At 46.6% G+C, this 27264-nt stretch overlaps 1 protein-coding gene across 2 annotated transcripts in view; it reads right to left on the reverse strand.

The window, feature by feature from the left end:
- Positions 1–1697: 1697 nt before the first annotated feature.
- ABHD2 (abhydrolase domain containing 2, acylglycerol lipase) overlaps positions 1698–27264 on the reverse strand; it is a 103991-nt gene continuing 78424 nt past the window's right edge. For both annotated transcript variants that reach the window (XM_081547198.1, XM_081547199.1), the window contains 6 exons: positions 19375–19558; positions 11090–11182; positions 7812–7922; positions 5902–5971; positions 4324–4408; positions 1698–2243 (listed from right to left, as the gene is read on the reverse strand). In XM_081547198.1, coding sequence (XP_081403324.1) covers positions 2047–2243; positions 4324–4408; positions 5902–5971; positions 7812–7922; positions 11090–11182; positions 19375–19558 — 740 coding nt within the window. In that variant the 3' untranslated portion in view covers positions 1698–2046. The remainder of the gene's footprint in view (positions 2244–4323; positions 4409–5901; positions 5972–7811; positions 7923–11089; positions 11183–19374; positions 19559–27264) is intronic.

The raw sequence follows: 27264 nt of genomic DNA on the forward strand, positions 1-27264 counted from the left end.
TGCAGGAAATATGACTACGAATCTTCTAGATTACAGCTGTGGTTGCGGGTTGGAGGGAAAAGTAACAGGGAAGAAAGGAGCTTCCAAATTGAGGGGCAGAAGATAAAGTGCCGATCTGTGCTAATAAAAGAACATGAACGGGACATGCCCTTCAAAAAGAACGACCTGGGGGGAAAGTCATGATGATGAATTTGTGGGTGTGGGTGTGTGTGTGTGTGTGTGTGAGAGAGAGAGAGAGAGAAAAACGGAAGCTGAGTGGAGACCAGAGAAGCCTCAGTCTCTTCAGATAACAGCGGTCTTTGATGTTACCATTTAGGATGATCTGGTGATTGTCAGAAAACAACACATGACTGTCACGTGACTAGGACCACGCCCAAACTACAACCACTTGTGACCAAGAGGGTCCGCGCCCAGGCCCTCATATGGCTCCCTTTACCCCTTAAACATCCGCACACAGGTCCACTATTAATATTCCTGTCTGTCCTAGGGCAAAGTAGAGGAAGCAGGGGGGAAAAGAATTTTTTTTTTAAGTATCTAGGTCATTTCACTCATAATTCTGTTCAGTTCCAGATAGCAACTGCTGCTTATTTCAAAGTGCAGGGTTTTTAGATACTCAAGTACCAAAGGATTGGAGGAAAGGAGTACTTGAAACACAGCGTGGGCTTTTCATTTGAGAAGACATGCTCTGGAAAGACCTATCCAACAGGCTACAGACATAAGTTATTCAATTAAAAATCCGGTTTCCAAAATCCCACCCTCTTTAGTTGAAAAGCGATTTCTCCAAACTCAGATCCAAACTTTGAACTGTTTGGTATCAAAAGCCAGAGTTAGAGAGAACTGGGTTAAAAAAAATAAAATGAGTACTTTAAAAAAACAAAAACAAACTGTTGCTTTATATGAAATGAGTGACAGAAAAAAAAAGAAAGGCAAATGACATTGACATGCTTAGAATAGCTCCCGGGACCCCTTGGAGAGTTCTTTCAAACCTCAGTAAACTTGTCATTGAACTTTAGAACTTTGAGTTTGTCATTTAACTTTAGAACTGGTAGTGATCTCGGCAATCTGCCTGGTCTAGCCACTCCCGCATTTTACACGTGAAGAAAGAAAAGTTCAAACTGACTTTTCCAGGGTCATATAGCCAGTGAGAGGCAGAGGCAGGCCTGAAGTCTCCACCACCAGCCCAGACCCTTGCTGAAACTGCTCATGGCTTTCACATCAGGGCAGGTGCACGCGACAGGCATTGCCACTTCAGAGGCTCCTGGGAGCTACAAGATACCATGACCTACCGAGACGTTTCTAATTTAGAGGCTCCGCACCACTGGGTTTCTTGAATTTACCTGGTGATAAGGATCACCGGGGGCACTTATCAAAAATTAAAATCCCAGGCCCCTTCCCAGCCCCACAGAAACACCTCCAAGGGGAGGGACGTGGGAGGCTGAATTTGTAACAAGCGCCCCAGGTAACTCTCATCCTCAGAAATGCGCAAGGGAGAAACTTGGCTTCTGACTCAAGGGAATTCTGTCATGTAAGAGACCACACTCTCCGCAGGGGAGGCCCAGGGCCCCAGGCCCCCAAGCTGAACTATAGCTACAGCATTGGCTCTATTTAGGGTCTAAGTCAGGACACATACAACTGCCACAGCGTATAACATCCATCCTTCCCTGCTCTTGGGGAAAATTTGATTGGCAAAGCAAAACTGCTGTTCAGACACGCTTTTTAATAGGGAAACTAGATGTAATTGGTTTGAAAGCAATCCGATGCTGACACCGGACAGCAGGGTGAGAACCCTGTCGCTTGCCACCATGGCTAACAAATGCAATGGAGAAAACCAGTAACTAAGCACAAAAATAGCCTGGAGCCCCCAGGGACGGCCACCCACTTCAGGTCGCGTGTGTGCCTGGCGGGTGGTCCCCGTTGATGGTGTGAGGTCAGATCCAGGTCGCTGAGGGAGATGGGAGACCTGAAACAGCCGGTGAGGGACGAGAGTTCCAGAGGAGGGCGGCTGGAGCGCGCCAGAGTCCGGGGGGCGGGGTGGCGGGGGGCGCCTCACTCCAGGTCAGCCTCCACCAGCTCCGTGTCGGAGCACTGCGACTTGTTACGTTCCCACTGGCAAATGGCGTTGGCGTACTCCACCACCAGCTTATCCATCCACGTCAGGGGCTCAGGGAACAGCACGGAGCCCTCAAAGAAGCCCAGGTGGCCCCCGTGCAGGGGCAGCACAAACATGACGTTCTCCCGTTTCTCTGCAGGAGAAAGGCGGCTGAGTGAGTCACTGTCCTCTGACCAGCTCCGGGCCGGAGGTGGGAGAGCAAGTTGGCCAGGGCGCCCCAGGCTTTCCCCAGGGGCGAAGGTGTCCCCCCCCACCCCGGTTAAGTGGGCATCTGATCTCCACCCCCTCTGCCTCGTTCACCAGCTGTAGAGGTGGGTGTTGACTTGGTGGGGGCAGGCAAGATGGTGAGATCGAGCAGGTTTGGGAATATCAGCTTAGCTTTGGAGCAGAATGGGTACCGGCTTAGGTTTAGTTGCTCAGTCGTGTCCAACTCTTGTGATTCCATGGACTGTAGCCCAGCAGGCTCCTCTGTCCATGGGATTCTCCAGGCAAGAATACTGGAGTGGGTTGCCATTTAGGACATCCTTAGAACTCAAAGTGGTTCTCAAAGAATCACCTGAATTTTTTTTTTATAAAGGTCCTTATGTTGCACCCAGACCAGTGAGTTCTGATGTGAGGGCAGGGGTGGGGTGGAATTGGGGGTTGGTAGGTGAAAGAGGGAGGACCCAGGCATTGGTGTTGCTAAAACTCCCAGGTGACTCAACCGTACAGCCAAGTATTGGGGTGGCCAAAAAATTCATTCAGATTTTTCTGTACCATCTTACAAATCTGAACAAGCTTTTTGGCCAACCCAAATCACCCATGCAATTGCCTTAAAATGCAGGTTTGCCTTTAACAGGCCTGGATTTAAGGAGCTGCGACTCTGCAGTTCTCACAAGCTCCCAGGTGATGCTGATGCTACTGGTGTGGCCCAGACTTTGAGGATGGGTTCCTAACACACTCTTACTGACCAAAGAACTAGATGAATTCAATGGAGCCAATGATTTTCCACTACAGAACTTTATCTTGGAAGACTAACATAAAGCTGCAAGTTGTCTTAAAAGCTGCCTGAGCTCTCAACCTCACCTGATAAACGGCCATCTGAGAATTACAAACCTGAGGCTTGACTTTATGAGTCCATGTTTAAGCTAGTCCCACATGGGCTAGTAAAGCCATTACTGAAGACATGTGCAAAACGGGTAGCCAGGCGGATTTAGATACCATAAAAAGCATGTCTTCCCCGGGGGACAAGTGACAAGGGGTCCCTTGCTGGCTGCTCCAGGCCTTTGAGGAGCTTCCTGGCACCTGCATTTCTGGCTCTGCAGGGCTCTTTTCTTGTTTGACCCCCTTTATTCCCTTTTGGCTGTTGTTTCATCAGTTTCTGTATGACAGCGCGAGCGCTGTGGATGTTACTTTAGATGTGCAGAAGGAAGCCTGTGTCCTCTCGCCGCTGCCAACGTGGCTGTTTTTGTGCAGGGAGCCTGTGGTTTGACAGGCGGTTGACAGGCGACAGCTTTTATCACATAACGTACCTGTGACACAGGCATTTGCTCTGAGTGGAGAACAGAGCTGTCTGGACATAGGTCCTTTGTCTGCTTGCTGCGTTATCTACTCTTTAACTTGGGGTCATGAGAGAATCAGATGTACCCCTTTCCCTCTGGTTAACACATGATGTTTATAAGAGGAAACGTAATCACAGAGGACAGGCCAGGGAGGTCTGGTCTGAGGGATCTGAATGACAATGCACAGTAGCTGTGGTTTGTGACCCAAGTATTTCCTCTGCTTCCCTCTTTCTAGTTCTTTCTGTAGCTCCTACCTAGCAAGGCATGAGGTCGTGCTAGCCTGAAACACGATGGTATTCCCATGAGTGACCTTCTCTGCTTTTTCATCGGCTTATATTTTTATCCTCAAAGTGGACAGGGTGGCTGTCTGTCACAAGAGGCAGCAGAACTGGCTTTTTTTTGTTTTGTTTTTTTCCTTTTCAGGTCAAAGTTCTAAGTCTAAATATCTCTTTAAGTCAAATTCTCAGACTTAATGGAGTTACATCCCTGAGGCAATAATTTCACAGAATAGGCTCAACACAGGCTCTATCACAGCCCCAGGACTATTAGGCTAGACTAAATAAGAATACTGCCATAAAATGCTCTGGTATCCAGGAGATGACAGCGTGGTGAAGGTGACATACTGTGGTAGTTTGCTGAGTGGTTGAGAGAACAGCGGGAAGAAACACTTACCTGAAAGAGATTTTGGAATGGTTAGAAGACTTTCGTGCACTAAGGGGTCATCGGCTGCATTCACCAGCATGAGAGGTACATAAATCTGAAACAAGGAAATAAAATCAGGATTAAATGATCAATTCTCTTTGATCCCATTGATCTAAGGCTGAAATACACTACTGGACATGTTTTTGAAGCAAAGGGAAGAGGGTCAGTGCTCATTCTGCTGAACTGTTGGACTAAGGATGCCTTGTGCTCCCTGGCAGTGGCCGCTAGGATTGCAGCCCTGGCAGGCACGTACAGGAGCCATGCTTGGTGTCCTAGGTGACCCACGTGTTCTGATGGAGCAAGGCTCAAGAATCGACAATACTCACTGGAAACATATTTCTGATAATCTTCAGTGTCTCAGATTAGCCATATCTTTCAGAAAAACGACTTTACAGAGTTATGTACATAGTCATCCAATTTATATTGTGGGGAGAAAGAAAGGAGTCTGCTTCACTGCAGACAAAGGAGGCTTTCTAGAAGCATCTGAGGAAGGAAAACAGGAGCAGGCGGGTAGATCTTGGAAGGCTCTCGGCAGCTGTGCGTTCAACATGCACTTTAGCAAAACAGCCAGTAGTGTCCTTTTTCTTCTTAACGGAGACGGTGCTGATGAGGGTGCTCAGATATTACTGAAAAGCCACGCTCAGGAAGTGTAATGACTGGCTGCCTAACCTGGAGGCCCCTGACATTGGCTCTGGACAGTTCCACGTTTCTGTAATGGCTTAAACGAATACATGAAAAAGCCTAGATGATGCTGCTAAAGTATGCAGGGTGGCTGACACGACATGATGGCAGAGCTGCCATTCACAACGATCTGCTTTAGCTGGGGGAAGTGGTTGGCCAGACTAACAGGTGGACGTTGACAGGGATAAATGGGAAGTCCTGTGTTTGAGTAAAAAGAGCACTTGATCAAAGACAGAAAGGGAGACACTGGTTTGGTGGTGGTTCAGGTTAAAAAAAGCATGGTGGTTATGACCGGCCACGAGCTTGATTTAATATACACAAAGTTCATCGTCGCTGCTGACAACTGCGTTAATATAAACCAATCCACTTCGACCAAAGACATGCTCCTCTACCATTTGGATACAGAAAGACATCTGTTTTGCTCTGTGCTTGCCAGATCAGGGCAGGAATCTTGAGTTCAGTCCTGGGCACCACACCAATGAAAGACACAATGACCCAAAAGAGTCTAGGATTGTAAGAAATCTACACGGGCTTCCTATGAGGAACCACAGTAGGAACCAGGCAGGATGATACTGTCAAAGGAGGCCTTATGGATGTGGCAGTGACTTTAAGGGCTTTCACACAGACTGGGGAGCAGACTGTGCCAAGGGGCAGCTCTGGGATTACTACTCAGAGGTCACAGAGGGGCAGGGCTTTGTTCGATAATAAACTCAAGTCCACAACTAGAGCGGATGGAGCCAGATGCTGGCTGAACTTCCAGCAGGGAAGCTGAGGAGGGAGACTTGTTGTACCGTGGGTGGGGGTGGGCGGAGCTGGGCGGAGTGATGCTAGTTCTGAGACGTTGCCCTCTGAGTCGAGGCCACTCACCCTATGCAGGTATCTCATGCAGCTTTCTTCCTCGTAATATTCCTTCAGGGAGTTGTAGCCGTGAAACTTCCTGGAACACACACACACAAAAGAAAAAGACAAAACAACACTTGGAGTAAGACTGGAATGCTGAGTCGATACGTTACTGTGCCGGTTCCCAAGCTAACGCATCATGTCCGTAGAATATACACAGGTACCGGAGTTAGGGGTTAAGAACTCCCAGCTGTGGCATCTGGCTTCAAATTCTGGCTCTGTCACTTATTGACTACGTGACCTTACACAAAGCGCTTAACCTCTCTGAGCTTCTCCTCTGTAAGTGAAAGCCGCTTAGTCGTGTCTGACTCTTTGCGACCTCATGGACTGTATAGGCCACAAAATTCTCAGGCCGGAATACTGAAGTGGGTAGCCTTTCCCTTCTCCAGGGGATCTTCCCAACCCAGGGATCGAACCCAGGTCTCCTGCATTGCAAGTGGATTCTTTATCAGCTGAGCCACAAGGGAAGCCCTCTCCTCTGGAGCTAAAGACAGGAGCTTCTTCCTAAACACTCTCTTTTGGACTTAAACAAATTTAGAAGATGAATGAAATTTATGTGATTTTTTTTTCCTCATTAGTATAGTGTCTGAAAAGTGAAAGTGTTAGTTGCTCAGCTGTGTCCAACTTCTTTGCAACCCCATGGACTGTAGACTGCCAGGCTCCTCTGTGCATGGGATTCTCTAGGCAAGAATACTGGAGTGGGTAGCCATTCTCTTCTCCAGGAGATCTTACCAATTGAGGGATTAAACCCTGGTCTCCTGCATTGCAGGCGTATTCTTTACTGTCTGAGCCACAACGGAAGCCCAGTATAGTGTATGAACCACAGCAAAGCTGCACACCCCACGGTAAGTGAGCATGGGTATAATTCATTCTTGCCTGTTGAACATACCAGCAATTTCCATTTCCTCTGAGTAACTGGGCATATTTCAAAGTTACTTGATGTAAGAAGGCTACTAAAACCTAATAAGGAAGGTAACTACAGATCCCACACCCTCAGGTTAATATCTGTCTATTTGGATGAACTTTAGGCCACATCTAAAGGCATCAAATGATCATTAAACAAAAAGGATGATGTTTTTAAAAGAGAATGATGAGGTCAGAGAACAGCTTTACCTTTCCAGGTAAGGCTAACCTCAATCAGAAACCACTCGTGCCAGGAAGGAGGACACTGTCAAAGGGGTGACCTCAGGTGCCTGGAGAGGGTGGGGCAGGGAAAGGGTCCCTGAGTGAAGTGGGCGGGATTTGGTATTACACTCAGAGAGGAGTGTCTTCATGCCGCTAAAGGAAGAGGCTCTGTCCATTCTCCTTGCAACACCCAGCTCTCTCGGTTTATTTTTGGTTTTTGTACTTTTGATAGAGCCATGGGCAGGTACAGGTACAGAAAATATTTCCTTCTCCTTTTACTCCATTACCACATGCAGTTTATGTGACATCTGATCTCCATCCCAGAGTTGAGGACTATGGACAACTAGGGTGCACACACTCCAGCTCCCCTGTTCAAGCTCAGCTGGGCAAGGCAGGAATGCAGAACGAGTGGGCAGAGCATCTTCCTATTTTAAGAGACATTAGAAATTTGGATTTCTCTATGAAATCTTAAGGTTTTTTTTTTGTTTGTTTCTTTTTGGCCATGCTGCACAGCATGTGGGATCTTAGTTCCCCGAACAGGAATGGAACCCAAGGGGCCCCCTGCAGTGGAAGCATAGAGCATTAACCACTGGACCATCAGTGAAGTCCTGACATCTTCAGTTTTTAAACAGTGGGCATTGAAAAAAAAACAAAAACCCTTAACACCAAAGTGTGCAGAGGAAACCCCTGGTGCTGGGCAGTGCTGGCCCGCCGCCTCCCGCCTGGCACCCCACCCCGGGCCGTGGGCACACCTCATCACGTTGTCGTCAATCTGCATCAGAGATGTGGCTGTGTAGAGGCGGCTCAAGTCCGTGTCCTCTAGGCTCTGGGGTTTCTTCACATGGTCTCCAAAAAGAGCTTGCCTAGAAGGAGATGGAAAGCAAAAAGAATGAGAAGCAGATGTTAAATCAAATCAGCACGCTGTACAATGAAATAACTTACCGTTTTGTCACTTATACCTCTGTAAAGCTGAAAAAAAAATGTTTTCTAAAGCACATGATAAACAACCACAGCTGAGCCTGGCCCAGAGATAAGCCAGGAGTCAGTCTGTGACAGAGCAGACGTGGATAACTTAGAAATAAATCCTTCAGCCATCGGAATGTCCCAGAGGATGAGCTTGTTGACTTTTGAAGACCTGGAGGATGATGAATATCAAGACCTTATTTTCCTTGCGAGGGGCAGCTAGACAAACTAAGGATGATTATTTCAAAACTGGCCCTGCAGGGAGATCTCAGGATGGGCTGTGTGGCCTGGGGTAGGCTGTCAGCCAACCAAAGGCAGGGGTGGGGGGGCTTACTCTAAAGTTGGAGGGGCCCCCAACTTTACACTGGTGTTGCTTCTGCTCCCTTTGGCAGAACCCCTTTCCCTTTGTGAGCTCTTCATGTCACTTAAAAAGGAAGATAATGGTTAACTCATTCAGCACTTGGGCAAATCAACCACTTTCCAATATGTTAGCTAAAAAGTGAGTGTAGGGACTCCCCTGGTGGTCCAGTGGCTAAGACTCCACGCTCCCATTGGAAGGGGCCCAGATTCAATCCCTGGTCAGGGAATTAGATCCCACAGGCCAAAACGAGAAGATCCCGCATGCCACAACTAAGACCCGGTGCAGGCAAATAAGTAAACAAAAATAAATATTAAAAAAATGTCCCCATCAAACATTCATCTCACAGTTTGTTTTTTATATGAAAAGCTAATGTATACTCCAAAGTGGAGGACAGAGGAGCCTGGCGTGCTGCAGTCCATGAGGTGCAGAAAGTATGACATGACTTAGCGACTGAACAACAGTAACATATCGGAAGACTAATCATTTCTAGTTAAGAAAATGATCCATCTAGAGAGGATGAGTGTAAAGACAGAGTCATGGTGAGCACATTTAGATGTCCATCCCCAGTGAAAGCTGTCACTCGCACAGTTAAAGGAAGAATGACTGAGTTTGTTTTGAGGTTTGGCCCCACAGTGGGAAAAATTCATTACAGAAACTAAATGTTCTGGTAGCCAGTCACCACCTCTTCCAAAGTAGAGGAACCAACTTCTTAAAAAAAAATTTCTTTTTTCAAAAGAGTATTAGGAAGATCATATACTTAAAGGATAGAATTCCCAATTTAAAGTGTGTCCTGATAAAACTAGAAAAAAATTTTAAGAAAGGAAAGATGATGCTGGTGGGGAAAACAAAAATTCTAATGAAGGGTCCTGAATATTTCGAGATGTTTGACTTTCTGTGGTAAATCAAAAAAAAATTTAAATATAACTGAGAGCACATTCAAAGGACTCTCCCAATTTGTTAAGAATTACACGATGGCCTTTCTGGACTCATTAATTAATGGCAAGACTGGGCCCAGCAGCAAAACAAACGTTCCTTGGGAGGAGCTCACTTTCCACCCCAGAGGTGTGGAAAGACAGAGGCCTTGGACTTGGGGTCTGATGGCCTGCTTTCACCCCTTGTGGATCCTCAGCAAACCCCTGGATCCATCCAAACCTCAGCCGAGCCACACCTGACTTGGAGCCCAGCACACAACTGATGCTTACACACCATGAGCTGAGCGGAAGGCCAGCCTGGGACACGTAAGTCTCCGAGGATCTCCGCCCACCCAGCACCACAGCCTGGGGACACACCTGGCCGCCCAGGGGCCCGTGAGCGCCACCCAGCCCAGGGGCCACGGGAACCACACCCATAAGAAGCCCAACCTGGGGTGCCTGGCCAGCTGGACACCACAGCATTTTCTTTTAACCACTGAGAAAAAGAGAATAAGAAACTGATCATTCAGTCAGATTGCTTTTCCTAGGATGGCCTCAGAACCCCCCTAAAATGGTACTCTTTGAGTGCCCATTTGTCTATCAGACTCTGAGCGAATCAAAACATGCCCGAGCCCTCCCGTGCTTTCCAGTTTGGTTCATGGATGCAGGATTCACAATGGGGGAGAAACAACAGAAAAACAACTAGTGGGAAGGAGCCGGCTTCACGGAGGCGGAGACCAGAGAAGCACCTAAAAATGCGTGGGCTGGGTTTGGACAAGCAGAGGTGATGGGAAGAGAGTCGGGAGAGGCCAGAGGGCACGGGGGTCTCTGAGTGGCCCACTCCAGCTGGAGGGGGAGGGGGGCATGTGGGGGAAGGGGGAGAACCCATATGGCTGAGGACAGTCACAGTGATGAAATCATCACTAATGTTCCTTGAGTGCTACTGCCAGCCAGGGGCTGCTCTTAGCACTTGTCAGGGGCTAATCCACCAAAGCATTCTGAGCAGGAGATGGGAAGGCAGGGTGTGGAGAGTGTGAACACCTTGCTTGGCACCAGTGGTGGGACTCCTGTCCCACTGCTGTTTGATCAGAACCCCAAGAGCCAGCAGAAAACGATTCTGGGTCCCCCAAGCACAAAAACCTCCTAAAGATAAACATTCCTCCACAGTGACAAGCCACCCTCAAGATGGCCCTCATTTTTTTTTTTTTTAATAATGAACTTTGCCTTTTTAAAATTAAAACTTTTAAAAAGTTTTTGGGCTGCATGTGGAATCTTAGTTCCCTGACCAGGCATTGAATTTGTGTCCCCTGCATTGGAAGCTCGATGTCTTAACCACTGGACCACCAGGGAAGCCCCAGGATGGCCCTCATTTGGGAAAGAATGGTGTGGAAATGGTTTCTCTTCCTTCTTGAATTTTTTGAAAAGTATGGAAGCAGATGCTATTTGGTGAATTTGGGAGCTTGGGACGAATTTGTTCTAACCAAGTTACAAAGCAGTTGGTTGAGAATCTGCACCAACCCTGCCTCTTCTTTTTTTCCTAGAGAAAGAGGAATTTTGGTGTTTAATGAAATAAGCTCAGAAAGGCGCTGTCTGGGGACTTCCCTGGTGGTCCAGTGGCTAAGACTCCGTGTTCCCAACACAGGAGGCCTTGGGTTCGATTCCCTCGTTAGGGAACTAGATCCCAAATGCTGCAACTAAAGATCCTGCAGGCTGCAAAGAAGCCCTCCTGCAGCCGGAAAAAAAAAAAAAAAAAAAAGGTACTGTCTGTCTCCCGAGGGAGGGGAAGGCGCCTCACCGGTGCGAGAGAATGATCTTCTTCATGTTGTCGGCCATGAGGAAGTTGTAGAAGCGCCGGCACTGGTCCCACTGCATGAAGGTCTCCTGGGCCCTGGAAGAGCCAAAGGGAAGAGTGAGAAGCCGGCGGGGTGGGGTGGGGGGCCCGTCCGGGAGCGGAGAGGCTGTGGCTGGTGGGGGCAGGAGGCAGAGCTCCTGCTACTGGAGGGGGCCCGCTCCCTGGGCGGGAAACTGGGCTTGAACACGTGGTCCTCAGACTAAGGGCAGAGCCACCCGAACACTAAGTGAAGGAGCGCTGCTCAACGAGAGGCCCCGGCCCCTAAGCTCTCTGGGGCCACGGGCTTTGCCGGCGACACTCCTGACCCCCTCTTCCGTCTCTTAGGTCTTTGTCACAGGACCTGCTTCGATTGTCATTTGAACAGTTTCTCTCCTTGGCTTTCTACCCTGTGAGCAAGTTTTTCTGGCTTAATAACAGGACCGTGCGTAGGGACGGGCTATGTGGAGAAGATAAGTGTGCGGCAAAACCTAAAACCGCTTCATTTTATCACTTTTGTGTGGAATATATAAAAAATACAACAAACTAGAGAATAAAGCTAAAAAGAAGCAGACTCACAGAATAACCTAGTGGTTATCGGTGGGGAGAGGGAAGGGGAACAGGCAATATGGGTAGAAGGGTTATTATGGGATTATACGAAATCACGTGTGTGAGACTTTTTTAAATTAATTTTTACTGAGTGTAGTTGCTTTACAATGTTGTGTTAGTTTCTGCAGTACAACAAAGTGAATCAGCCGTATGTATACATATACCCACAATTTTCTAGATTTCCTTCACATTTAGGTCACCACAAGAGCATTGAGTAGAGTTCCCTGTGCTATGAGAGCAGGTTCTCATTAGTTATCTGTTTTATGCATAGTAGTGTATATGTGTCAATTCCAATCTTCCAATTCTTCCCACTGCCCCTTCCTCTCTTGGTGTCTATAAGTTTGGTTCTCTACATCTGTATCTCTATTTCTGCCTTGCAAATAAGGTCATCTCTACTACTTTCCTAGATTTCTAAAAATAGGTGATATTCTACGATATTTGTCTTTCTCTTTCTGACTTACTTCAGACTGTATGACAGTCTCTAGGGCCATCCATGTCTCTGCAAATGGCACTTGAAACTCTTTAAATTGTAAAGCACTAGAGAATTTAAAGAATCATTCAACACGATTTTTAAAAAATGGGAAGGAAAAAAAATAAAACACTTCTTTTATTGCCATTTGCGAGGCAAAGGAAGATCATGTAAGTTGGGCTTCCTTTTGATTAGTCTTAGAACATTTAAGGGGCAAGGAATGGACGGAGAAGAATCGAGGCCCTCTGCCCCCTCTAGGCATGGCTGTGGGGGTGGTCCTGAGTCTTTCTGCCTCCAGAGCTAGTGTGTGGTTGGCAAAGCAAGGCCTTCTGATGTGGGGCGGGGGGTCACTAGACAGGTAACATCCCCGCTTCCAGATCAGGAGACCAGGGACTCAGAGAGGTCCCACCAGAGCGGTCAGGTGCGGCTGAGTGTGACCCTGGGCAGCGGGAGGAGACAGCAGTGCCAGCCTCCTCTCCTCACCTCTGCGGCCAGACTTCCCTGCCCACATGTCAGGTGAACAAACACCAAGCTGGTGATTTCCAGGCTGCCATTCAGCCCTCCCCACTCTGCGCTTTCTTCCCCTGGGTGTGAACCCAAATGCAGCTGCCATGGCGTCCGTGCTAACCTTCCTTCTGCAGATTTCTGAGTCTCAAGGCCTGATTCCACCCTGGGAATGAATCTGGGTGTCACTATGCCCACAATGGTCTCATTTCCCAGATGGCCAGAGAGAGGGGACTCCTGAGAGAGAGGACAGTTCATAGGTATTAAAAGAACAAAACAAAAACCAAGGATCATGTTGATGTATGGCAGAAGCCAACACGATGTTGTAAAGCAATTATCCTCCAATTAAAAATAAATACATTTAAATAATAAAAGCAAAAATATTGGCAATGGCATGACCAAAACAATTTACAAAGAAATGTTTGATTAAAATGAAAAATATAATCAAAGAAATACAAATAAGACATTTTCAAATATATATATATACACACATATATATGTATATATGTAAACCCAGGGAGTTATGAAAGTCATTTCCCAAAAGCTGTCACACTTCAGTTTTGGCATAGCAAACATTTCCCATAACACTGCAGTTAAAAAATAAGAGCTAGTGGGAAGTTAAAAGTGAAAGAGTTGGTGAGTTTAATGGCCTGTGACATGCTCATAAAACATGGGCTAAAGCACACAGTGAAGACTAACATTGCCTTCAAAAGTCAAAAGATCATTCTATAAATCCATGGGGGGCGGAGGGGGCTCATCAAACACTTCATGAGTGGAAAGGATGGGCCAGATCACCTTTGGCAGGACCCCAGCTAAGGCAGGGCCATGGACACTTGCTTCTTGGTCTGTGAGGGTGTCACAGAAAGGTGTGACCCAGTCTGTTAACTGCAGCCTGCTGCCAGGGTGGGTCCCTCTTCTCTGACGTTGGACCCAAACAGTCCCTTCCTCAAAAAGCCAACAGTCTAGAAATAAAGAAATAGTCTTGCCCTCATACATTTCTCCCTTTGCTGACCTTCCAACTGCTTTTGTTAGTATTACCTTCATATTAGAGGGACAGAGTCGGACACGACTGAAACGACTTAGCAGCAGCAGCAGCAGAGGTAGAGAAGGGAGGAGGCACTGATCATAAACCTGGGCTATGAGAAGATGCTTCAGTTCTGTGCATTTCTCAGTTGAATAACCCCAGAGATTCAGTTCAGTTTAGTTCAGTCACTCAGTTGTGTCCAACTCTTTGTGACCCCATGGACTGCAGCCAGGCTTCCCAGTCCATAACTAACTCCTGGAGTTTGCTCAAACTCATGTCCATCGAGTTGGTGATGCCACCCAACCATCTCATCTCAACCCGAGATACCACTCACTGGAAGATACCACTCTGGGGACTTCTGGGGGCCTGGGGCTCAAGGAGGGGCCGGGATAAGGGTGCTGGGACCAATGCTTCACTCAGTCAATGCTGGCCAACAGTAATTCTTGTATCTTTAGTTTATCATTCAGTATATTTAAGGGATGTCTTTCATCACCTTTGAGTATAAAATTAAGGGACTGAATTTAATCTTATATTAGTTTAGTAAAGCATAATTGAGATCAATGTATTATTTAAAAAAACCCATTCATCTATTTTAAAAAAGACCTGACTTCTTCAATACCAGCACCAACAACAAACTGAGAAGAAATGAGAGAGAGGGGAACCTATAAACTAAAAGAAACTGAAGAGACAAATCAATAGATGCCGTGTGTGGACATAATGGGGATTCTGATTCAAAGAAACTGTTAAAAACTTCTATGAGACAATCAAGGAAATCTGAACACTGACTGCAAACACGATGATATTAATATTCAGAATTAATAATCTTTTGGTGTGATGATGATATTGTGATTATGTTTAAGAAAATGTTCTTAAAGAGAAAAACAAAGATTGTATATTAATGCATATATATGGAATCTAGAAAAATGGTACTGATGAACCTATTTGCAGGACAGAAATAAGAGATGCAGACATAGGAAACAGACTTGTGGACATGGCAGGGAAGGAGAGGGTGGGACGAACTGACAGAGTAGCACTAAAACATATACATTATCATTTGTAAAACAGAGAGCTACTGGGAAGCTGCTAGGGAGCTCAATCTGGTGCTCTGTGACAACCTAGAGGGCTGGGAGGAGGGAGGTTCAAGAGGGAAGGGACATAGGTATACTTATGACTGACTCAGGTTTAGTTGTATGGCAGAAACCAACACAACCTTGTAAAGCAATTATACTCCAATTAAAAATAAAAAGTTCTTAAGAGTCTTTTTAGTGCTACCAAGTGAAATATTTACAAATGACATGACATAATGTCTGAGATTTGCTTTAAAATAATCCAGCTTACAAGGGAGTGATGTGTGGATAAGGTGCAGAGGAAATAAGAGTAGCCAAGAGTTAAGCACGCTTGAAGCTGGTAGTAGATACACAGGGGTCCAATACCCCATCGCTTTTATTTTGTATGTATCTAAAATGTTCCATAATAATGAAGAAGGAGAAAGAGAAGAAGACAGAAGATAGAAAATCTTTTGGACTATGATCTCCTGAAACTTATCTACCCTGCGGAGGAGAGCTGAGATTAAAGTCAGTTTTAACCATTAACCATGAAACTCATCAACTATTTCTTAGGGTTGGGGAAAGATCAGCAGGGGTCTGGAACCACTGTACACACGGCCCAACAAGAACGTCACTGAGAACTTCAGCTCCCACTGAAGCCAAGCTCCAATTTATATGCCATGTTTCTGCAGTGAGAGGAAGGAGGAGGCAGAACCAGGCTCCAGGGAATGGGGCTGGTGATGGGATGAAGGTCTAACAAGACGTCCATGCCTCCGGGTGGGCATGAGTTAGCGCAGAGACTTGGAACTATGGCCCATCTGACCCCAACTGGGTAGTTCACCAAACTCTGTGGAAGCCACTTCACCTCTCCAAGCCTCAGTGTCCTTATCTGTCAAATTAGGAAGTTGAATTAGAGAAGGAATATTCACACCAGATTGTTGTATGGGTGAGGTATGTAGGCAGTTCCATCTCAGGCCTGACAGAGGTCACCCTGGGAGCCTTGGTGGTGTTTTCATTGCTTCTGCTAGTGGGTGGGAGTGGAGAGCTGGCCAACTGGTGGTGTTAAGAATGGGTCTGAATTCTGGCCTCAGCTGAAGAGGTCTAGGGGATGGGCAGGCTCCTGGGCATGCATCTCATGAGCATATAGAGAATGTCAGCCTGGGAACTAGATGGCTCAGGCAAGGAGTGCTTTACCCATCCATATATCTACCTGTCTCAACCAATAAAGTTCTTTCAAGATGCCCCGGTTTCTAATCAGGGGTTTCCCAGGTGGCTCAGTGGTAAAGAATCTGCCTGCCAATGCAGGAGATATAAGAGAAGTGGGTTCGATCCAGGGGTCAGGAATATCCCCTTGAGAAGGAAATGGCAACCTACTCCAGTGTTCTTGCCTGGGAAATCCCACGGACAGAGGAACCTGGCGGGCTACAGTCCATGGAGTCGCAGAGTCGGACATGACTGAACGACAGAGCACGCAGCAAGTCTTCTTAACAGCGTTAAGTAATTAATTAAACTAGAGAGTTAGGCTGAGTCTGAACACACACATTTCCAGGGCTAGTTGGCAGCTGTCTGTGCTGAGGGAATGAGTGAAGTCTGCTGGACGCAGTGTGGTTTGGGGACATCTGTCACCCTCCTTTGCTGGTTCAGCACCTCGTCAAGCGTGAGCTAGTTCAGCAGCAGCTAGACTCTGCTAACTTTAGCAAGCGGGGGCTGGCTTCTGAGCCTAGAACTGGCTCTGGCTAGGGGGGAGGTGCGTTATGGGATGAGAAGCCAGAGGGAGGGGACGGATCACTGACAAGCGGTTCTGGAGACTCAACTAGGGGAGGGATTTACCAGAAGCATGAACTCCTGTGTGGCCCCTGCAGCGGCAGATGGGCCCTCCCCGCTTCACCTCCGTGTAAAGGAAGCATGGCTGCCATCATTCCAGTGCTGAAAAGGCTCATTGCCCTCAAGCCTCGGCAGGAAAAAAAAGGTTACGCTGGTTGAAAGTAAGGCACTGTCTCCTGGCGAGTAGATCTCATTAAAACGTTGAGGGGACCTGAGCCGTGAGCGGCCCCAGCACTCATAGGACGACGGTGTCTCTTTGATCTGCCTCCAGTTTTCCTGTGTGTAGGGTATAGGATCTTTGCCTGGATCGCTTTGCTCCAGCGGATAAAGTTGCCTGTTTCTCCCCTTTGCAGACGACTGATGTGACAATGATTATGAATATGAAGATCTCTGAGGCCTCAAAGAGAAGTGGTGTGGACCACTTCTGCAAAGTGCATAGAGCATCTCACAGATGTTGGTTAGCTTCCTAGCTTAAACTCATACCTGGGATCCTCAATTGTGTGAGTCGTGTGCTTGTCCAACAGCAGATGGCGCTGTTGCAGCAAAATGAAATGAGGCTGTTAATTGATGATTCTGCGCATTAACAGGGAAAACAAGCTTGTCCTACATTCTCCTTCCTGTCAAACCCAGTGCTCTCTGAACACGAAGTCAGTGTTCTAGTCACTTGACAGCGCTTGGTTTAGGAAGGGACTCTGATTTTTACAGACACTAGAAGCCTGGCCAAAAACTGGACCGCTAGTCAGACGAGAGTTGGTCTCCCTGGGATCCTGGGGCGGGCCCTCTGCTCATTGCTCTAAGATCCCAGTTACTGGCAAGGATGGGGCTTTGGGTAACTCTGGTTACATCATGGCTGCGAAGGATGGGGCTTTGGCTAACTCTGGTTACATCATGGCTGCAAATCGGGAGTTGAGTATTTCTAGCCAAGTCAACGTAAAGGAACATGTCCCGGTTCAAACCAGAGTGTAGAGGGGAATTGAAGGGGAGGATCCCCAACAGGAGGATGAGGAGACTAACCTAGCCTGCAACACTAGAGCTGGAGAGACCACTGAGGTCCCTGGGCCCAATGACTGCTAAATGTGGCTAACACCTCAGGAATCACTCGTGAAATGTGTCCAAAAGCAGATTCCTGGCCCCATGCCCCAGACTCACGAATCAGGATCTCCAGGGCTGGGGCCCGAGAAAATGAATTTATTTTTATCATGATTCTCCAAGTGATTCTTAACGAAGTGTGGCAGTCACTAGTTCTCTAGATTGGTCTTTGTAATCCACTGATGTAGCCCACTTCTCATTTTACAATGCATGATGATGATAATTGGTAGTTACTGACAACTTCCTACGTGCCTGGCACTGTTCCAAGTTCATTCTCATGAACTCATTTGACCCTCACCATGGTGCCACAGGGTAGGTGCCAATTATTGTCACCCCCATACTGCAGGTGAGGACAACTGGGGCCCAGGCCTCAGCCCTGGAACTCAGGAAAGGTTCCAGCAGGGAAGTGTTTCCTGTCTCTTTTGGGGTACATTTAAATTCTCCATTTTGGCCCAGCTTTAAGGCTTGGGCAGAGGCTGAATTCTGAGCCTGCATTTGCCCTTTGGATGTGTTGATTTCAAATTCCAGTAACAGATATTTTTAGAAATAACATAGCCCCTTATCCATTAGAAAATGACAAAATAGGTTTAAACTATACTGAGAGATACAGGTGAGGCAAAAAGTAAGGATTACCTACAAGGACTGTGGTATTACACTGGATCAATCAGGGCAGGGAGTTTGTTTTTTATTTTTTGGTGTGTGATTTTAGATTTCTTCATTACCCATTCACAATACAAAAGACATTATCATGAGGCGTGAGTACAGGAAAAAATATGAATGCATTTAAACAGTCCGGAGAGATGTGTATGTATATGAATGTGTATGTGTGTGACTGTGTATGTGTATGGGTGTATATGTGTGTGTGTATGTGTATGGGTGTGTATATATGAATGTGTATGTTTGTGTGTATGTTTATGGGTGTGTGTACATGAATGTGTATGTTTGTGAGCATGTATGTGTATGAGTGTGTATGTGTTGTGTGTATGTGTGTGAATGTGTGTGCGTGGTGACTCTGGAGTGATCGAGGACAACACTGATCTGGGCTGGGGGGTCAGAGCAGACAACAGTGCCCTCCTAGGACTCATTGTGTGGGTTTCTGTTGTCAGGAGACTAAGGGGAGAGGTAAACCTCTATCCAGCAGGTCATCTCTTACGTGTGATCCTGGGATGCTGAGAGAGATGACTATTTGACGGTTTAACTGGATTAAACGGTTTCTACAGATCCCTTCCAGATGCCATCTGAGACTCAAGTCTTTGGCAGGTAGGAGGGGTTGGGGTCATAAGGTGGTCCATCTCTCAGACCCTGGTTTGCCAAGTCTCCTGTGTTTTCATAAACCCACAGTTCTACAAAACTCCTGGAGCATGAAGAACGTAAGTCATCTCAGAGACTCCAAAGGGAAACAGCAGCTATTAAAGGGGGGGCTTTGGCTTACTCCATGACAGATCTGACCCCCAAAATACAGCTGCATATCCCAGGTTGAAGGGGTCTGACGGGACCACTCCAGTATATGATGTGGAAGCAAAGCAAGGTGAAATTAAGACCCAGAAACTTCTGCTTAGTCTGCCCCAGCATTTCCCCAGGTCTTCACGGGCCAGTGTCTGGTGTGCTGAGGACATCTCAGTAAACGAATGCTAACTAGAGGACCAGTGGCAGGAGGAAGTGCGGGCACGCGGCCAGGATCACTCACCTCAGTGCACTGTAGCCCTGACACACGCTGACGCAGCACAGGACTTTTTCTTGGTTGGCCTGGGTCTCCCCCAAGTATTTACACACGATGTTACCGCCCAAGCTGAAGCCCACAACCACCAGCTGGGTCAGGGGATATGTCTTCTTGATGTAGTTTACCATGGCTCCAAATTCCCAGGTGCAGCCTGTGGACAGAGAGGTAAGAAGACTTGGTCATTTCAGACGCAACAAAGTTTGGAGAAAATGTGAGCTAGGAGGGTTACTTAAGTGGGTGCCAAGGCATTGAGAGAGAGACAGACAGACAGAAATGTAAATACTACAGCCCATCTCTGTATTTGTGGGTTCTACACCTGCAGATTCAACCAAACACAGATCGAAAATATTTGGGAAAAAAATCCCAGAGAGTTCTAAAAAGCAAAACTGAACTTGGCTATACATAAGCAGCTATTTACATAGCATTTACATGGTATTATCAGATATGTGGATGACACCACCCTTATGGCAGAAAGTGAAGAAGAACTAAAGAGCCTCTTGATGAAAGTGAAAGAGGAGAGTGAAAAAGTTGGCTTAAAGCTCAACATTCAGAAAACTAAGATCATGGCATCTGGTCCCATCACTTCATGGGAAATAGATGGGGAAACAGTAGAAACAGTGTCAGACTTTATTTTGGGGGGCTCCAAAATCACTGCTGATGGTGATTGCAGCCATGAAGTTAAAAGACGCTTACTCCTTGGAAGGAAGGTTATGGCCAACCTAGATAGCATATTAAAAAGCAGAGACATTACTTTGCCGACAAAGGTCCATCTAGTCAAGGCTATGGTTTTTCCAGTGGTCATGTATGGATGTGAGAGTTGGACGGTGAAGAAAGCTGAGCGCCGCAGGATGCTTTTGAACTGTGGTGTTGGAGAAGACTCTTGAGAGTCCCTTGGACTGCAAGGAGATCCAATCAATCCATCCTAAAAGAGATCAGTCCTGGGTGTTCATTGGAAGGACTCATGTTGAAGCTGAAACTCCAATACTTTGGCCACCTCATGCGAAGAGTTGACTCATTGGAAAAGACTCTAATGCTGGGTGGGATTGGGGGCGGGAGGAGAAGGGGATGACAGAGGATGTGATGGTTGGATGGCATCACCAACTAGATGGACATGGGTTTGGGTGGACTCCGGGAGTTGGTGATGGACAGGGAGGCCTGGCGTGCTGCAGTTCATGAGGTCACAAAGAGTCGGACACAACTGAGCGACTGAACTGAACTGAACTGATCAGGTATTATAAGTAACCTAGAGATGTTTTAAAGCAGGGGTCCCCAATCTCTGGGATCGAATGCCTGATGATCTGAGGTGGAGCTGATGTAATAATAATAGAAATAAAGTGCACAATAAATGTAAAGCGCTTGAATCATCCCCAAACCATCTCCCACCTTGGTCTATGGAAAAACTGTCTTCCACGAAACTGGTCCCTCGTGACAAAACGCTTGGGAACCACTATTTTAAAGTACACAGGAGGATGTGCCTAGGTTTTATGCAAATACTATGCCATTTTATATAAGGAGCTTGAGCATCCGTGGATTTTGGTGTCCAAGAGGGTCCCGGAACCAGTTCCCTGAGGATGCTGAGGGACAGCAGGTATTTTGGGTGTGTGTATAGAGAGAGAAGCCAGATTTCTCTTTGGCTACCTGCAGAGAAGGCTGAGTGCCAAAGAATTGATGTTTTTGAACTGTGGTGCTGGAGGAGACTCTTGAGAGTCCCTTGGACAACACGGAGATCAAACCAGTCAATTCTAGAGGAAATCAGCCCTGAATATTCATTGGAAGGACTAATGCTGAAGCTGAAGCTCTAATATTTTGCATACCTGACGTGAAGAGCTGACTCACTGGAAAAGACCCTGATGCTGGGAAAGATGGACAGCAAGAGGAGAAGGAGGTGATAGGATGAGATGGTTGGATGGCATCACAGACTCAATGGACATGAGTTTGAACAAACTCCAGGAAGATAGTGAAGGACAGGGAAGCCTGGCATGCTGCAGTTCATGGGGCCGCAAAGAGTCGAACATGACTTAGCAACTGAACATCAAGAGAAGCTCCCAGAGGCCCCTCAGTATAAGAGGAAACACAGCCTAAGTAGCACCCATGAGGGAAGGGACCATTTACCAAACGCGTATGCAATGCTCCTTCAGAGGTGGGTGCTGAGAAACCCATCCCATACTCACTGAAATCAAAACATATATTCAAGGTGTGCATGAGCACCTCGGTTTGCACACAGATGAAAACAAAAGTAAGAGCATTACTCTTAGGGATCAGCATCTTAGGCTACAAAACAGGATGCTATACCCACGTGTACAATGACTCATGGTGTTAAGAAAAGTACCAAGTGGATGTTATTTACAGGATCGCCTTGCCAGGGGGAGAAGGAAAGACAAACTTCAGTCCAGAGGGATGGCCAACATGTTCCGTGGGATTAGGGTAAAATGTTCTTGGTGACGTAGGGACAGGTGTCAAGGGAGGCAGATCCATTCAGAAACACACAGAGGAGACTTCTGAATGGAGAGGGCACTTGGGCCCAGTGTGCCCAGGAGGGATGACACCAGCTGGTGTCCCCTTGAGAAGCTGGTGAAGTCAGGACTAAGTAAGATGATATAGGTAAACGGCTTAGACCACGGTATAGTGTCAATTCTTTTTTCTTTTTAAAATATCATTTAAGGACACCCATGTTCATGACAGCTTTATTCACAACAGCCAAACGGTGGGAGCAACAAAAGTGTCCATCAACAGATGAATGAATAAACCAGATGTTGTACATGTATTTGGTGGAATATTATTCAGTCTTAAAGAGTACGGAAATCATGATACATGTTGCGACAAGGACAAACCTTGAGGACATTATGCTAAATGAAATATTGTTGGTTAGTCGCTCAGCTGTGTCCGACTGTTTTATGACCCCATAGATTGTAGCCTGCCAGGCTTCTCTGTCCATGGCATTTCCCAGGCAAGAATACTGGGGTGGGTTGCCATTTCCTTCTCCAGGGGATCTTCCTGGCCCAGGGATCAGCAGGCGGGTTCTGAAGAGCAGTTACAGCTAATTGTGTAGGTGCTTTAGGAGCTGCAACTTAATTCAATCTAAGCACTTCTGATGTGGATAAAAGGCCAGGCCTGCGTAATCCTGGACAAGCTGCTGGGGGTTTGTGCAGGGCTGCTGTCTCTCCCAGGCAAGGGAAAGGCAAAGACACGGTGTCTGCCCAGCTCCAGGATCAGCGTTTGGGTAGACACTGGGTCCTCCCAAGATCTCTACCCGACGTCAGTTACCAAACACCCTCAGTTCCTCAGTGTCTGGGAACCCCTTCCTGGGTGCGTTTACTGGGCTGACCGGAAAGTTCGTTTGAGTTTTTCCGTAACAGCTTATGGAAAAACTTGATTGAGCTTTTCGGCCAACCTGATATTAAGAGCTACAGCAACCTGTTTTTTAATACTAGGAAGATTTTAATGCGGTTCTACATATTTAATCCTTTAAGGGATTAGCACCAGTAACAAGATTGAAGTCTCTAATCTTGCTGCAATTTTAAGACACAATGAAATATGAGACACTACTCTGGCCTTAGGACTTCCCTGTAGCTCAACTGTAAAGAATCTGCCTGCAATGCAGGAAGCTCAGGTTTGATCTCTGGGTTAGGAAGATCCCCTGGAGGAGGGCATGGCCACCCACTTCAGAATTCTTGCCTGGAGAATCCCAGGGACAGAGGATCCTGGCGGGCTATAGTCTGTTGGGTCACAGAGTCAGACACAACTGAGCGACTAACACTACCACTACCAGCCTGGCCTTAGAAAGGTGAGTGCCACAGGCCCATCTTTGAAAAGCAAACTGTGGAGGAAAGCAAAGACCCTTTTCTCATAACTCCCACCCCTAAACAGAGACAAGGCTAAGACAGTCTGAATGCTACTATTTCAAAGCCATATTCCCCCAAAATAGCACCGACATGACTCAGTAGGCTGGAATACAAGAACCCAGAGCCTTGGTGTTTTTTGTGGATGGAGACGTTGAGTCATCTGTGAATTCCACGCTAGGCACACAGTGGGTGTGCCACAATGTGAACTGGGTAAGGAGGAAGTCTGAATCATGCGGAATGAGAGCACACAATAACACCCAGTGTGACTGTACAGGGGATGGGAAAAAAGAACCTAAATATCCTTCCCCCTAAATTTAACCCCTGAGTATGATCTGGTTAGCCAACAACATGGCTCCGCTGGCAGGCAGCTAGGAGTCCCTAGCATCTTGCTAGTGAAGGTGTGTGAGTCATTTCTTCAAGTTGTGGGCAAGCTACTGCCAAGCTGAGTCACCCAGGGAAGAAAACAGCTGTAGAAATAAAGCGAGGGCCCTTTTGGCCCAGCATGTTAATTGGCCTTGTCTTTTATCTCTGAAACAAAGATTTTCGCACATGAGTGCTCTTGGCTTTGTTTCCTTGGGTACAGGGTGCTGAATACTGCCCTCTTCCAGCTGAAAGTTAAATACTTAGATCTCATCCTGAAAGTGCAAATGGGATGCCCCCCTGAACACATCCCATACTCTGGCCCCTCCCTGGGAACTCTCTTGATGCGCGAGTCCTCTCAGCAGATGGTCTTGTCAGATGTTTTACTGAGAGGCTTGACTTTCTGCAAATTCACTGCCTTCACTTCCTCATCCTCTGTCTCTCTTCACCCCCCCACCCCATGGCATCCTCTTGCCATTATTATACTCAATTGTTGCACAGGCAAAACAGCTCCTGGTTATCATCTGGAATCATGAATACGATTGAGAACAGAGTCTGCAGCAATTAAAACAGTAGGTAGGAGAAACTTACGGAAAAGTAGAAGTTTCTTAAAAATCACTATCTGCGGGCTTCTCTGGTGGTCCAGTGGTTAAGAGTTCGCCTGCCAATGCAGGGGACGTGGGTTCAATCCCTGGTGCGGGAAAATTCCACATACCCAGGGCAACTAAGCCCCTGTACCACAATGCAGAGTAGCCCCCACTAGCTGCAACTAGAGAAAGCCCGAGCGCAGTAACAAAGACATAGCACAGTCAAAAATAAATAGGTAAATCAATAAAAATTTAAAAATATAACAGGAATCACTATCTGCAAGTCTTTGTGGCAAGATGTCTTGGATCATGGGTGATCTCTACAGCTTGCTGTATAGCAGGGTTTGCCTGAGACAGACCTCAGAGTTTGTCTGTTATTCTGATGCAGTTATGAGGAAAGTTCTCTTTCACTCTCAAAAGTGACCTGGTTGGGATGCTAAATTATACGGTCGCCCTAAGTACAGGGCCTCTCTCCCTTCTAAGATGGAAATACTGTACTCTAAGCAAGGCACAGCTTTCTGATCTTACACTGAGATTACAAAAGATAGTTTTAAATACAAAAACAATTCCAGTATTAAACCCAATTGGACATTAATTAATGAGCTCCTCCTCCAAGCAATAAAAAATGATGCTGTGATTTTAGGCACCTCTGCTCACCTTGATGTCTAATGCAAGAAAGCCAAGTGTTTAGAAATAAGGGAAGAGCCCACTTCACTGTTTAAACTCACACGAAAAGCCAATGTAAATAGTTTGAGACCATTTTCAGTGCCAAAATGTCCTAGGTTGGTGTTCAGTCATAAGTTCTTATGAGGTTCATGATTCTAAGGGATCTGCTCACCTTATGGGGGCTAATACCAGGTGATTATTTTGATTCTTTTCATCTGATATAGAAAAGACTGTTTAAAAAAAAAATCCCAGTGTTTTTTCTCTAATCAAGATCAAACTCATGGATCCTTTGTCGCTTGGCTCTTAACTTTCAGGTCATAAGATTTCCAGGGTCAGTCTTAGAAATGGAGGTCAGAATAACCACAACTGGATCATTCTGGTTTCCAGTTTGTTTCCTTGGCTGGTGGACTTGATCCAGCTGTACTCTGCTCTGAATATGAACATTGGAGGGCTGAGATACGGCCTTCAGACAAAGACAGAAAGATGGAGCAGAATATTTCCTGAATTTACTGGTCCCTTGGCAGTGTTGCTGACAAAATTACTCATATTCCAAACACTGTCCAGGTTAGAAAATTAGTTGAGTCAATAAAGAGCAAGACCGCATGTCCACGACTGCTGTGTTCCAATTAAAGACTAGGCTCTGTATGATAAATACACTTCAAAAAATATTCACGACTTTCAGGTCTTCCTTCATTTTCAAGTGTTATTCATTGACCTCATTCAGATGACAGGGTTATGGACCCAGTCTGATCCAGGAAAGAATTCTATTTAAATAAGAAATTTAAAAGACTGACAAATTTTACCCCTGTGGATTCTACTAGTCATCCTAACGGTCTCATATGTTTTTGGTCAGATCAGATAATGTCATTGAACTTAATTCTTCAAAAGGGAAATTCTGCTGGTTTAAAAAAAAAAAAAAAATCTATGAACTATTCTGAGGCAAGCAGTGAGGAATTATTTTTAAAGAATCAAAATAAATTTTAGAAAGTTAAAATACAGCTAAATAAACATATACTACAATTGGGGCTTCCCAGGTGGAGCTAGTGATAAAGAACCTGCCTTGCCAACGCAGGAGACACAGGAGACTTGGGTTCCCTGAGGCGGGAAGATCCCCTGGAGAAGGAAATGGCAACCCACTCCAGTATTCTTGCCTGGGAAATGCCATGGACAGAGGAGCCTGGCGGGCCACAGTCCATGGGGTCACAATGAGTTGGACATGACTGAAGCGACTTAGCACGCATGCACTGCAGGTATTACAAAAGAAGCCAGTAAAATTGAGTTGGAGGTGTGTGACTGCCCACATCCACCACCACCACCCCTCCACCCCATCCCCAGCCCTGGCCCACCAGATTTGGCAAGGAGCCGATAGTGAAGTTTACACTGCTGGAAAGCAAGCACTGCATCCTTCAAAATAACGACCGCGGTCTTACCATCCCCACATGTAAAAAGAGTCAGAATCCTGACCAAATTCAAAACAGAAATTCATGCTCCGTAAGCACAGCTTCTCAAATTGGCCCTTGTGAGCAGTCACAGGAGGTTGGCTGACCTAGAGGCTAGGCCTTTTAACGGTTCCAGTGAACTTCACCTCTTCTCGTCTACGTGTGCTCACAGAACACACAAACTTAGAGTGAAAGACGGAAAAAGGCAGTAACGGTCGCCATGCGGTGGTATTTGCTGGACCCCACACTGTGTGCCTTTGTATTATTGCTGACTTCCCCAACTGGGGAATGCAAACTCCCATCTATCGGACTCTGAAACACTGCCTTCTTCCGCAGGCTTCTGAGCATCTCTCTAAGCGATCCACTAGGTGCAGGAGATTAACATAGTATGAAAATTGAACACGGAAATCTGGCTCCTGTCCTTAAAAAGGATGCAGTCTGGTAAATGTTCTTTTTGGACAATTCCAGTCAGCAAGTGCAGCCTGACTGGGACTGTCTCCCTACCTCTTCCCTTGATGCTGAGCTGTTCCTCACTAGACCAGGAGCTTCAGGAAAGCAGGGGCTTAGACTACCATCTGTATTCTCATCTCAGGGTCTGGCCTCATGATTGTAGGATATGAGATAAGAAAAAAAAAAAAAAATGGAGCCCAAACCCACCAGGCCTATTTCTGTGACTCTGAGAAGCTCCAGCTATTCTTTGGCTTTAAATCTAAAACGTATCCAACTGGAAACTATTTCCTTACTCCTAAGAAGTATCAGCAGGATGCAGCCCGTTACACAGAAAGGCTGTGTGGGAACTTCCCTGGTGGTCCAGTGGTTAAGAATCCGACTTCCAATGCAGGGGACGCAGGTTTGACCCCTGGTCGGGGAACTAAGATCCCACACGCATGGAGCAACTGAGCCCTCTTGCTCAGGAATCTGAGCACCACAACGAGAGAGAAGCCCATAGGCTGCAAGGAAGAG

This window comes from Giraffa tippelskirchi, chromosome 12, assembly GCF_054371585.1.
Source record: "Giraffa tippelskirchi isolate mGirTip1 chromosome 12, T2T-mGirTip1v1.2.pri, whole genome shotgun sequence".
NCBI lineage: Eukaryota > Metazoa > Chordata > Mammalia > Artiodactyla > Giraffidae > Giraffa > Giraffa tippelskirchi.